General features: G+C 37.3%; 1 protein-coding gene across 1 annotated transcript in view; it reads left to right on the forward strand.

Annotated features, from left to right (window-relative positions):
* CCDC170 (coiled-coil domain containing 170) overlaps window positions 1–14,014 on the forward strand; it is a 43,305-nt gene that overhangs the window by 3,441 nt on the left and 25,850 nt on the right. Inside the window, exons 4-7 of the mRNA XM_065732147.1 lie at window positions 4,547–4,678; window positions 7,416–7,672; window positions 11,812–11,956; window positions 13,732–13,917. Of these exons, the coding sequence (XP_065588219.1) occupies window positions 4,547–4,678; window positions 7,416–7,672; window positions 11,812–11,956; window positions 13,732–13,917 (720 nt within the window). The remainder of the gene's footprint in view (window positions 1–4,546; window positions 4,679–7,415; window positions 7,673–11,811; window positions 11,957–13,731; window positions 13,918–14,014) is intronic.

The raw sequence follows: 14,014 nt of genomic DNA on the forward strand, positions 1-14,014 counted from the left end.
TGCGCCAGGCAAGCATCTCCTGAGATGGCTATCTCCCCACGGAGATGAGTACCACACAAAAAAGTGTTAAGCGGCCATTGAGCTGCAGCTTATCTCTCTTTCGTTGCCCCAGGACATGCCCATCTGCTTGTCCCTTAGACAAAGGATTTCACAACCCTTGTCCAGGACTTGCTTGGACATGTTCGGACATATTCATCAGTAAAGTTTAAGTCAATGGTATAAAATAATAGTCTCTTACAAGTGCTTGCAAGGATTGAGATTAGCTGTATGATGGGAAACAATGTTGTTAAAGAGGAAATGTTAATGAAGGAAAAGCTGACAAAAGCAGAATGAGTGACTGACTTAAACAGCTGACTGATTTTTGAAGTGTATGGGGCAGTATATATCTAGTAAATGTTGAAATTCTGTTGATTCTGAATCAGGAGAGGTTTCCAAATTACAGGCCAGCTGTCATATGGTAAAAAATGAAAATTGAATAGAAAACTAATAACAACAATGACCTTATGTTGTTTGTCTTCTAAGGAATGCCTATTGCTAATGAAGCTAAATGTCCAAGTAGCTTCTGGTCTTCAACACTGTAAATATAGGTTTAGGTTCAGTTTTGTTTGTGTGAAAGTAAAATGAAAACTTCATTTTCTTGCAGGTAAACAGGAAGAGTTCAAAGAAGTCCACAATGTGAATGGGAGAAACACTAAAAACCCAGACTTCTTAGAACTGATGGATTTATAATACATGAAGGTTTTTTTTCTGTCTACTGCCTCTTAGTCCTTTAATGTTATTCACTTAACCGTAATCGCTATAAGCTTTAGTACTCGTGAAACTTTACAAATCTGTTTTTCAAAGGGTAACAAAAGCTCCACTTGTAGGTTATAAATTTTACCCCTATAGTAGAGTCATGCCCAATTAATTGCATTGTTGTGTGAATGACTAATGATCAGATTTAAGAGTAGCTGCTGGCAAAACATAGGAAGCTGTATATTTAAATATTAAAATATGCACATTCCCTGCCAAAAATGTTATAATCATACCAGCCTTCTGAGTGTGGTGTCACAAAGACTGGCCTGGTATTTGCTAAGGCACTTGAGAATGTGGAGAACTGCTTCTATAAATCTCTGAAATAGTACATCAGTGAAATGGTAATTTCTATTGACTTTTGCATCTGACTTATTTTAAAACTCTTTTAAATCCTTTTAAATTTGTATCTTTACAACTTTTAACATCTATCTATGTTTGTATGACAAATGTGGAATTCAGAAGTTCCAGCTTGAATGGGCATTCTTACACTAATTATTGGTGATGAACAAGTCTTCATTCTTCAGCCATGGTCTGCAATTTTTTTTATTTAATCAATTTTGAGGTATTATTTCTCCTTTCTACTGAGTCAGAAGTGGTTGTTTGTTTAGAGAAGAAAGCTTGCATTAATTACAGTAGTTAAAAATGAAATTACACATATAAATATATAAAGTGTTACTGTCTGCAAGCTCCATCCGTGGTTTTGGAGCCCTGCTAAATTACAGAATGAAACAAAACTCTGCCTCAAAGAATTTCATCTGGTTGTACAGTGTGAAACAAGTGGAGTTAGGCAACAAAGAAGACAAAGTAGCTAAGAGATGGCATAAGCATGCCATAAGCATGCCTTGCTTACTCCCTTGGAACAATGATAAAGTGTTGAGAAAATTAGGAACCCTTTTATCTCAGAGATTGCTCCCTGTTTTGTGTGACCATGAGCTGTTCTGCGTATATCGGTTTGGACTGATGAATGTGGTAACTCCTTAGTGAAACAGAAGGGCTGAGCATCTTTAAGGAGAAGAATGTGATTAAATTTGATGGGTTTAACCTGGTGTCTTCTACTGAAGTGAATAAACATTAGAGAGTTGTCAATATTATGAAAGATAATCCAATGCAGTTTATCTTTCTGCTGCGGTCTGAACTAGTAGTTTTGTATTATTCCTTAGGGAATTTTGTGTGTTCCTTGATGGAGGGTTATTTTACTGAATACTCACCTGTTTAGAAATCTTTCATTTTTTCTGTTTCGAATGGATAGGATCTGAGAAAAAAGCATGACATTGTAGCCTAACTTCAAGATATGTGCAAGTCTCCATTAACCTCTGGTAAACTTTGGATGCTCCAGGTTTCTGGCTTAATGAAACCTTGAACTTGGAACTCCCTTATCAAGCCATCACATGGCTGTCTCCTCAAGCAACACATTGCCAAAGTTGAGATAAGGAAAGGCATCCAAGCTACACCCTACTTGGTATAAGAGAGGAAACTGCTGACAGGGAGTTCTTAGGAGGAGCTCTGTAACTCCATAGGGGACGATAAAATTGAAGGAGATATTACTGGCCACAGTGTGTAAGCTGTCAAAACTGCTGAGGTACTTGAGAACCGGAGGAAATAAACTGGTGCTTTTTTTTAATAGACATTTTGCTTGTTTTTCTGATTGGGAAAGCTTTGAAAATGCAGTGTTGAGTACACACTCTGAAACACTGTCCAGAAATTTCTGTGATGTTTCAATAAATTATAAGCTCTATTTGTCAGTTTTTCATGTTTTCAGCTAGGTACACATTCTATTGATCAGATAACAACAGCTGCTGATTTTTTTTCCTAGCAGTCAATCATGACAACTGTTACATGGTCAATGGGAAGTTATCTATGTCAGTAGAACCTGTACTTCTCACATTTCCTGTAAATTTTGTTTCAGGGAACTGATTTTTTGACAGTTAAAAGATAAATGAGCTATGCATTCTCTATCTCATTTCCATTCTGATCAGTGTGCAATTATAATAATCAGGAAGCTCAGCTCTTTAATTAAATTATTCCCAGGTTTGCTGGGTGAGATTTTGCTCTTCTACCTCTTTTTCAGTGGAACACGGTTAAAAGCAATAGAGACAAGAAAGGAAAAAAGATAAAAAAAAAAACAACAACTGGTGTGAACTAAGCCTGGTGTTGTCTCTTTCTGGGACCTTAAACAGTTCTCTTGAGCTTCGTTCTTAAAAATGGTTTGTGATTATACATGAAGTCTGTAGAGTGTACAAGAGTGGAAACAAGCTGTTGGTAAGAAAATAGTTCAGGCAAAGAGATAATGGCATGTGATGCTCACTTTTGTCGTTGCTCTAAAGCAAGCTAATTCTGCTTCTGTTTCAATAAGGGTTATGCATCTTGTTATATGGTCCACTGAACAGAAACACTGTTTAATTTCTTTTTTTAAACGAAACAATTCACAAAAATGTTCAAAGGTATTTGTTGCTAGTCTTCAAAATCTCAATGTTTTTAGGGAATAACAAAGTAAAAAGCTTTTTTTTTTTTGTATATATGCATGCATATATGTGCCTCTCTGTGCTGATTAAATTAACACAGGCTTTGGAGACACCTGATAAATCAGAACTGTCTAGCTTTCCTCTGCTTCACTTGCCCTTTAATACAGCATTTGGTTGTACACTTAAATCCCTCACTTTTTTTTTTAATACTGCTCATTGTTGTTCATCAGTGAAGGGGTAGATAAGCATTCTAAAATACAAACCTTGAAAGCATTAGGATTGTGGTTTTATTTCTTTTCTGGTTGGGAGCTGGTATAATAAAAACCTCTTGTTTTGTCTTCTAATGTGTGCTCCCAGCATCACCTAACAGACCTCTGTTCTCCATGTTAAATTACATCATTTTGTAGTCACTATCAACTGGGATGTTACCTGTCAGGGGATTAATTAAATTCCTATCAAGTCCTCAGGTCTGAATTTCACTTTGGAAAATTCAAATAATAAAGGCTGAGAAGTCTCCTACACTTGTGCTCTGCTTTAGAAGAACCATGTAAAAATGAGGAAATGTTGTAAGTAGAGTCCTAAAAGCACGGCTAAAAGAATCGGAGTCTTGCAAATGGCATGAAGAGGATTGTGCTGGGCAGTGCTTGCCATCTGTTAGAAGGGTTTAAGAATGGATGAAGTCAGTATGGTAATGGGGATTGCTAGGGAAGAAGGTCAACATTATTCAGGAACCAGAAGTTATGTGCAAACTTGATGGAATTGAGGATCTTGCAGGCAAGTGGGCAAGCCAAAAAGCGAGTTTGAGAAAACTAGGATGGACTATGTCCTTGAGAAGGCATGGGTTCTTCAACCTGGTAGAGAAGCAACAGAGGTGAGGATGTGACTGAAAGGTGCAAAATCCTGAGGTGAAGACTGATAGCCTCTGTCTTTTTTGTCACTGTTTCTAACAACATAAAAATTAGAGAGCATGTGGAGTAACTGCAGTATGAAAACCAAAGTGGCTCTTTGCATAAGACACTTGAGGGCTCTCTTGCCAAACAATGTTCTGGGTGAAAGCTGAAATGGGTCAAAGGAAGAATGGCTGGGGTTTGTAGTAGGGGGATCTTCAGAGTGTAGTTGGCTCAAGCAAATAATAGAAAGGCCTTTCGTCTCTGACTAAAGGTGCCTTTTTTTGAATTTAAATATTGTGTTACGCAGAGTCATTCACATGCTTGTATATACCCTGCCCCTGAAGCAAAGTGTTTAAAAATGCAATGTCTAAGGGATTTATTTTCACACTGTCTTCTCAGGAGTCTTGTGACCACTTTCTTTTGAATATTCCTGTCACCAGAGAGCAGATGAACCGCTATCGAGCTGCAGCGGAGACTGCTCAGAGTGAACTAGCAGCACTATCAGTGAAGTATGACTGTGCCCAGTCAGAGGTATATTTAAAACTATCTCCAAATGCTTCTCCATATCTGAAGATTTTCTATAGTATCTTTCTTCAGAGAATAGAAAGTTTACTAAAAGTACAAAAAATCTGTTTTACTACAAGCTTTTTTTTTTGTTGTAATATTTCGTTTTTCTTTTTTATGTAGCTGGTAGGATTTTTTTTTTGCTCTGCTTGCTTGTGTTCATGAACTCACTGAGTTTATATTTGAACAATTTTAATGAGTTGTCTTCATACAATACTGAACACAGTATCTTGCACTTAAACCTGAATTAATGTTTTGAAATTGTGTTTGTGTAAAAGTTCTGATATATGTCCTCCTGTTGTTACTAATGGCTTGAGAGAGAGCTGCTCATCCTCACCCATTTCTCCACTTCGTTCGAATTACTGCTCCCTAAGTTCACGTTGCTTACATTGCCAGTGAAGTTGTGTTTGAGCTAGTGAGATTGACAGTAACGTAAGAGGTTGAAGAACACATTCATCCTTTTCTGCTGTCTCTGCTTTGTGGATGGTGGTTCTCAGGAGTGCATTTATTAAAGGATATGCAGTTTCCATATTTTTATGCTTCATATTTTTTAGTCTTTGACTGAATCATGTTGATTTGATCCAATTCAGCAATATAAGAATTGGTCAGATTAAAATGAGTCACCTGCTTCTATGAGTAATGAAATGCTCCATGTATTTGTTTACATACGTAGATTTAGGTTTGTATTCATAAAAATACATAGATACGTGAAGCTTGTTAGAAATGTGAATGTTCATCCAACCAGTTCTTTAAACGTCTATGCATTTTATAGATACATTTCTTTTGCACAATTGTAATGTCTCAAATAACTTCACTTGTGTAGCACCTGAACCTTAAAAAAAGTGTCTCAATAAATAAAATATATTTTACCATAGTTAGCTGAATGTGGTAAATACAAGAGCGTGTACTACTGTAGAAGAATGAACTATTAATACAGTGGCCAGTCAGAACTACAGGAGTGAGTGTCCATCAGTTGTTTGAATTTGACCAACTGATCCTGAAATTACTCCAGAGGTCCTCTGCAGTTAATGGCTATAGAGGATCATTTCATATTTGAGAACTCATACGGGATTTCGTGTCCTCATAGAAAGAATTTTTCTCTGGAAATCTTGAATGACTTTATTGCCAGCATGGCTGACTGATTTATAGACTCCTTCAACTCTGTTCTTGCAAGCCAAATGAATAGGCAAGAAAGCAGCTGTTCATACTCTTAAGACCTTCCTGACCCAGCTGAGGTCAGAGCCCAGTTATGCTGAATGTTCTTAAAATTCATGATATGGGATTATTCTTGTGTATTTTTTTTCCTCCTGCTATTGGAACTGACCACAGAGACAACAGTCAGGATGAAAAATATCACATTTGGCAAATGAGGAGTTCAACTACAGAGAAATTTTAAGGTTATGAACAATTTAAGCTACCATAACTTGGTCCAGCTGCCAAATAAAGCAATCCTATTGTTACTTCAGCTGCTCGTTTCCATTCCCACACTGCCCCATTCCTTGCTTTAGCACACGTCTGCGTTGTGTTATGGTGCACTGGTTTGGGGAGCTTGATCCAGCAGAAAGATGTAGCCTTTCTTTCTGGGTTGTTTTTCAGTTGTGTCAGTTTTCCTGATTTATTTCACCCCATTGCTGTGTCAGTGCTCCTGATAGTGCAAAGATGGGAGTGGGTAATGAATGTGAAGCCTATGAGACGGGGAAGGGACAAAGCTGTTCTCAAAATCAGTGCTTATGTCAGCTCCGAAGGCAGTAACTGTTCAGCTGTGTTACCAGCTGCAATTTTACTCTGAGCATCTTGGGTTTGCTCACACTGGAAGCTTCAGGGAGAGCTATGGATTTTTTGACCTACTGCACTGCAGCAAAACACCTTAAATATTCACTGCCTTATTTTTTTTTGCCACAGGTTTTAACTAGTATGTCAGAAAGAGCATTTAACACGGTTTAATTATTTGAATGTTAATCTTACACAGTAGAAGCTAAATGCTTTGTGTGACATCTTACTGCTTATAACTGGTATTGTCAGGAAAGCTGAAACAATTCTTAGCGCCTCTTGTGGTAAAATTCTCACTGTAAATTATGCGTTGAGTTTAGCAAAATAAAACAACTGAACTGTTATCTCATGTGCCTCGTGCATCTGCCGGAAGCTCAATCCTTTAGAGAAGTCTGTAGCAGAAATAGTTCTATGGAAATTAGTATTCTAACAAAAAAGAGAAGGGAAGCTAGAGAAAAACGAATGAACTCCACAAACTGTGGGGAAGCTCCAGTATTGCCTCTGGAACAGACGTTTGGTATTTGGCAGTGATCTCTCCCTTCCTCCTTAAAAGGCTGTCGTGCTGCTTCTGTGTAAGTCTAGTTACATTTCATTACACTATCTAACCAAAAAATAACTATTTGCTTAAGCTGAGAAGAGGTTGCCTAAGAGCGCAACTCTTAAAAATTATCTTTGTCTTTGAATATGCAGCAAGTCATCAAAGGGCTTCACCCTCTTAAAAGAGCTATGATATGAAAAAAAAAAAAAAAAGAGCTAATGATATGAAAATAAAAGTTACCTCCTTCCACTTAGTCTCACAGTGGTGTAAGACTCAATCTTTTATTCTGGAAGTTTTTTGTTTCTTGTCACAATGTCAAATTTTAAATGTTTGTGTTTTTCAGCCTGGTTGAAATTATTCTTCCTTCTAATGAGTTTTCTCATTTTCTGTTTATAGCTACTTGAACTCAGGGCCAGAATGATCTCTAAAGAAACCTCTCTTAAAGAGCTGAAGTCTGAAGCTGAAAACTACAAGGAAAACAATGCTAGGCAGGCATCTCTCCTCCTGTCTTTGCAAACACGAGTTCAGGAGACAGAAGAAGAGCTGAGTGTGCTTGTAGCTTCTTTAAAACAAGCTGAACTAAAGGCTCAGGAAGCACTGAGGGAAAACTGGGAGCTGAAGGAGAAACTTCATGAACAAAATGCCAGACTTAAGTAAGATTAATGTCCGATAAGAATTTTTGATGACAGAAAACTGCAATTGTCAACAGGAGATAAGGTGGTGGACAGACTTAATGACAGATCTAAATTCTGTTGTGTTGCTTTGCAAAGCAATTGTACTTGACTGTGATGGAAGGTATTGAGATTTATATATTGGTTTGAGTTGTTTGACCTGAAATGGGACTTTAAGAGTTGTGTCCTACAGAGGAGAAATGGTCAAATGAGTCAGCTTGGTTTAACCACAGTATTTTGAAAAAAATGAGTGCAGAGGACTGTTTGGACACAGCAGAAACGACAGGTATTGTTTCCTTGTTCAGGTGTTTCCAAGTGTAGCAATGAGGAAAAAATGCACTCAATGCCTTTCGTAGCACGGCTGTGATGAGTAGTGCCTGCAGCTATGGCCTAGTGCTCTGTCCTGTGCTCATCATGTGGTGTCTTATGCAGATGTTACCTGTCAGATGCAAGGGTCATGTAGTGATGAATGGTGATGCTGCTGTACCGCTTTGATCTCTTTCTGTTCATCTATGTCACAGCTGACACTGGAACAGTGTCAAGTGAATTTCTTTGTATAAAGCTGTCTGTTAGGAACACTGTAATGAAGTTGTGGTATATTCTTACTAGGGTGTATATCTATTTAGGTATATGTAGCATTAAGGGAATATGTTATTGTTTCTTCAGCTTTTAATAATGCTATCTTTCTTCCTGTTTTCTGGACATTACATTAAGGGCTAGAGAAGAGTTAACCAGATGCCTGTGTTTCCCAATAGTATTTTGTACAGCTCTTGTAGGCTTTAGGAGTTAGAGGTAGGTAACTCAGTTAATTTTTGTATCTAGAGGAATTCAGCGCAGTACACTTGTCTGTACCAGCTGAATTACTAAAAGACCTTCCTGAAGAGTGCTTATGTTGGTTGACAAAGACTTTACTGTCTCCTTGTTTACACTGGAATTAATCTGAAGTCGAAAAGTGTATTATGCATTCTAGCAACTTAGAAAACTGCAATCTCTAAGGATATGGTTAAGATTCTTCAAAGTGCTTTTTTTCTTCTCGTTTGCCTCGCTCACTAGGAGAAATCTGACAAAACACTGTGCATCAAAATTAACTTATTGTTGCAGTGATAGGATCAGTTTTATGTGGCATAAACCTGTTCTGCCTCTCCCAGTGTGGTCCTGTCTTCTCGATGGCTGCTCTCTTTTGCCCATGTCACTTGTGCCATTTGTATTGCTGCATGATTCCCCCAGTTGTCTGCTCCAAGAGAAAAATAAACAAAATAAAAAGCTTAATTTCTGGCTTTACCAATCCCAGGTCTAGTTAGCTGCATAACTTAGTGAACCACGAGGCTCTTGGCATAAGGGAACAGTCAAGGGGAGGATGAGACTGCTCTTCCAGAAGGAACAAACATGTTGGATTAAAATGACCGTGAATCTGTACTTTCAAAGCTTTTTCTCATCTTCTACTGGTGGTTACAGGTGCCACTTAATATTGGTCAATTTATTGACTTAGTGAACTGTAATTACTTACTCTGACCACCTTGGTTAACATGTAGCTGCTCATAATTAGATATTCAAGATTTTAATTGGAAACCACAGGTAAAAGGGAATAGTAAGCCAGTAAACATGAAATACATGTTTGTATTCTATACCCTGAGGATAGAGTCGTGTTTAATGAATTCTGTGATCAGCTTTCAAGATGTACGTACTCCCTATTAAAAAAAATGGTACTTTTCTACTCAACCAGACTATTGCCAAGGTATTCTTAGACCCTGAACTGTGAAGGGCTTTTTTCTTTTCCCCTCCTCTTCTCTATGCTCATTAGTTCTGAAGAGCTAACAAAACTGTGAAAGTTGTGTTTTTCTTCTCCTTTTTTTTTACACCTGAACGCCTATTTTCTAGGTGCTGTTGCCTTTATGATTATACTGAAGATAATTAGGTTATTTCTAGAGTTGTCAAGTATGTGCTTTGTACTTCTGATTGTTTATTTTTAGAAGCAGTCATAATTTTGATGCTGATGTACTTTGATTTATGGAGCCATAGAAGAGTTTGTGTGGTTGGTAGTCAGCTTAGTACAATATTCTCGGTTCAGCTCTGAAAGTAATGCCTCCTATTTTATTATGTTGGCTCACAGTGTTAGAGGTGGTTATTGATACAACTGTAGAGATTGAACCTTTCTGACAGCGTTCTGCTACATGTTGTTGCTGTGTGACAGATGGCAGCAGGAGGGCAGTCTGACAAAATGCTATCTGATACGGAAGCATGTGAAGCAAAGGTGTGTCACTGAGTTCTTCCATGTAGAAAAAATGGCACCCACTGACATTCATCAGTGCTGATAGAACATTTATGGAGAACAGTGACCCTCATCACAGTGAGGTGGTAGGTGCTGCATTGGAGCAATAATGCTGCCATAGCAGCTATGAAGCTGTGTCATCTCAGATGGTAAAGATTTTTACAAGAAACATTGACAGCAGTTGTGCTGATTCACTCCTGAGGCTCCAATTTAAAGTTGGCTATCTATAGCCAGTTAATGTATGTTTGCACCTAACGTGCGTTTTCTTTAGATGTCTCATACTGCTTTTTGATTATAGAGTGATACTTTGTGCCTGTTTCTTCCTAGAGAGAAGTGTAGGAGGCTGAGCCCAGAAATGGCTGACATGTCCACCTTGAGAACTTGGTGCAGCACTCTCATAAGCAGGTGCTTTACAGATTCAGTAGAGCAGATGCTTTAGTCAGATGTTTAGCAACATATCACATCTCACTTTATTCCAGTGTTCAAGTCTTTGTGAAAACCTTGCTGTAGAAACTACCTTGTTTCTCACCTGGAAACTTCATTTGTCTCTTGCTCTGAGTGTAGTTTTGCCACTCCTTCTCTGTCTCAGGTGTAATTGGAGAATGAATCTGAAACTGAGAATTGTCAGTGTTGTTTCCGTGTTGTATGTTGTGATCTCTGAATGCTATTGGAATTAGCAAGTGCTGCAGACAGCTTGATAGCAGTTCTTTCCTGCAGGATCTGCTGGCAGGTATACTGAGACTGATGTCCCAGGTGTATGAACTGCCCCTCCTTCTAATAAGAATGGTATAGGAGTTGATGTTTGGACTACATAAATTGTCATTCTGAGCTTTTTTAGGGGTGTTGTTTTTGTTATTGTTTTACAGGTTTTACAGGAGTAATGCTTAGTGTTAACAGAATCACGAGCACGATGTAGATCTACACATTAGCTATCTGTGCTGTCTATGGCAGTGCATGCCTCCCAAGGCTGTCCTCATCTCTGGCAATGGGAAGAGTGTATTCAAATGTATGCCACTCTGTTGGCTGTTTCTTCTTGCAGGGTACACTTACGAATGGATACCTGCTGTTGATGTTGCTACATCTAGAAGTAGGACAGTTAGTTGTTTTGTGTGGGATGTCTAAACAACATTGCCTCTTTTGGAGGCGATGATACTGATGACAAAAAAACTACCTTTTTGGCACAGTTTTGTGACAATTCATTTATACATTTTTTCTTTAATGGATCTCTAGCTTGAATCCAGCCTGATTTTTTTTTTCTCTTTACATCCTATTTGCCCTGTACTTGTGGCCAATATTACACTGCGGAATTCTCTATGTACAGCAAGAGACAAACAGTCTCTGCTTCTGCCAGTGAACTTCCTGTCAGAAGTACTCTGGCTGTCCTATACTTTGCCTGTTGTTTTTTTTTTTTTTTAAACAGCACAGTCAGTTCATAAGAAGGGGATGTGAAATGCTTTTAGCATATCTTTACTATAATTCGATTTTTTTTTCCCCCTTGTTTTTTCGAAGCTTTTACCTGCAAACTCTGTTTCTAATATTGTGAGGACTGTGTTCATTGATACTACCTGGTTCCTGTGTTTTATGAAATCCTGTACTGAGAATGCAGTTGGGATTATAGAAGATGCTTTAAAGTGCTAATCAAAGACAATGATAAGAAGTGTCCACACATAAGGTGAAAAAATAAAGTTATTTTGTATTAACATATATAGAGAGAATTATATAACATGTAACTTTGAGTTCATTTTGCTCTGTACAGAAGCCAGAAATCATTTTGAGATATGTTTGGCTAGAACGGTATCGCAGAACATTTATCCTGTGCTATTTTAATTTAATTTATTTTGTATCTGATTAGTAAATATTTGAATGAGCATGAAGAAAGCAAGGCAGAATCTTATGAGATGAGCAGAAAGTATGAAGAGCTCCTCACACAGCTTTCTGAATTCTTGGACACAGACATCAAAGAAAAAGAGAAACCACATGAACATTTAATGTTGAAGGTGATTATGTGTAGGCAAGAGTTCTTGCCGTATGTACGGACAAGATTTATTAAAACCTTTTACTGTGTTTTAGGAATATATACAAGAGTAACTGAATTAGCATAGTAAAAAAAATGGCTTGACAAAGAAAGAGAATTCATCCATCATAGAGAACCAATCAAGAAATATTTGATTATTAAAGAAATAAAGCAAATAATGAAGATGGGAATTTGTGTTAATGGTTCACAGAGCGCTGTCACTTCAGACAAGTTTTTCATACTGTCTTGATTTTCAAAGGTGCTGAACACTGACTTTGGTGAACTCAGTTTTGTCTTATCTGCAGAATATTTTATCATCCCGTAGCGTTCCTAAGCACAACCTTGGTTAAATATATGGTTGAAAGCTCTTGTGAAAACATTAACAATGAAAATCACTAGGTGTAATGTAAATTCTACTGCTTATTTTTAACACTAATCTGAAACTGTAATGCTATTAAGTAGAAACATCTGAAATGGCACTTGCTAAGGGAACCTTAATTGTACCTTTTAATGAAGTGGTGTAAATCACTATACGGTGTTTTGAAATGTAAGTATCAAACTATATTATTTCTTTTGAGAATATTTCTGAAGTTTTGAAAACAGAGTTTTCAATTAGGAAAGGGAAATTATTTATGTACTCTCTCAACTTTTCTAGAGGCTGTTGAAGGGCAATTTATTGTAGTTTTATTAATTTTTCTTGTTATTTGTCTAATCTCTATTTTTTTCACTTAGGAGCACACTAATTATTTTGAGAATTTCTTTTGTTAGATTCATTCTATGAGTGTTCTGGCTATATGGAACGCTTAATAAATTAAGACTGTCTCAATATGTGTCACGATGATTTACTCCAGTCCTTGCCCTCAAAATATTACGAACATATTCTAATTGTAGCAGTGTAAGAAAACTTCCCAAGTTGTCATCAGAGGCAGAGATATTTGTATTAAGTCATATCTCTTTCATGCTTTAAATTAATCAAATAACCAGAGATTTTAAGACATATATCGGCTTCTTTTTTTTCCTCCCCTAACAATGTATTAATAGATCTAGTTGAGGAATCTATTTTGCAGTGTTAGGAAAACTTAGCTACCAGTCAAGTTACATTTTTTATTTTCCTGTATGTACTCACTGAAGTGCTCACACTCATCTACTTCACTTCTCGGAAATGGCATGATGTACCAAAATAGCCTCAGAATTTTACTGGAACTACTCTTTTCTCCAAGGTGCCAGTTGTTCAGCACTGCAGCCCACTGGGTATTTGGCCCTGCCCTTGAATATGCTCAAGAAATAGCTGCTGCTAGCTCTAATCTCCCTTTGCCTAAAATGTTTCAAGCCTAAAATACAGCTTTCAGTTTCTTTTTCCAAATGAGAGGCATAAATCTTAGCAAGCCAAACCAAAGCAGTCTGTTTTTTGCATGAAGATGGTTATATGATCTGTTTTCATTTTCTGACCTGCTTTGTATCAAGTGCAGATACTCATAAGTGTCAGTAGCTCTCCACCTTTTATTAGCTTATACAGATTATGTGGGAGTAAAGGTGAACCACATTACACTAAGATGTGGGTTTCTGGTGGAAATATGGGTCTTAATTGTTTTTCTGCTATTTTATGAAGGAATAGTAGAATAAAACAATTACAAATCTGACATAGGGGCCTTGGAAATACCATGTCTGTATTGCGAAGATTAGAAGCTGTACAATGTGATGAATAAACACTGTTGTTAAGTGCTCTAACAGTTATCAATTTTTGAATTCTCCTTCTAGGCTTGTGAAATATGTAAGGAAAATCTGGCACTAAAAGCTCAGGTTGCTGCTCTTCAAGAAGATATTGATGGCCATGAAATGGAATCCAAGGCTAGCAGGGAAACTATCATGAGGCTTGTGTCAGAGGTGTCCAAAGAGCAGAAAAAGGCAGCAGGATACTATCAAGACGTGGAAAAACTTAGTAAGGTACATAACTGAATGATGTGTATGTTTAGTTTTCACTTCAAAATTTCAGATTACTTTTTGATAGATGTTGTATGAGAAAAATTACTTCTGAAAGACT

Source organism: Cyrtonyx montezumae, unplaced genomic scaffold (assembly GCF_038088225.1).
Source record: "Cyrtonyx montezumae isolate F1298 unplaced genomic scaffold, pur_monq_1.0 scaffold_0, whole genome shotgun sequence".
Taxonomy (NCBI): domain Eukaryota; kingdom Metazoa; phylum Chordata; class Aves; order Galliformes; family Odontophoridae; genus Cyrtonyx; species Cyrtonyx montezumae.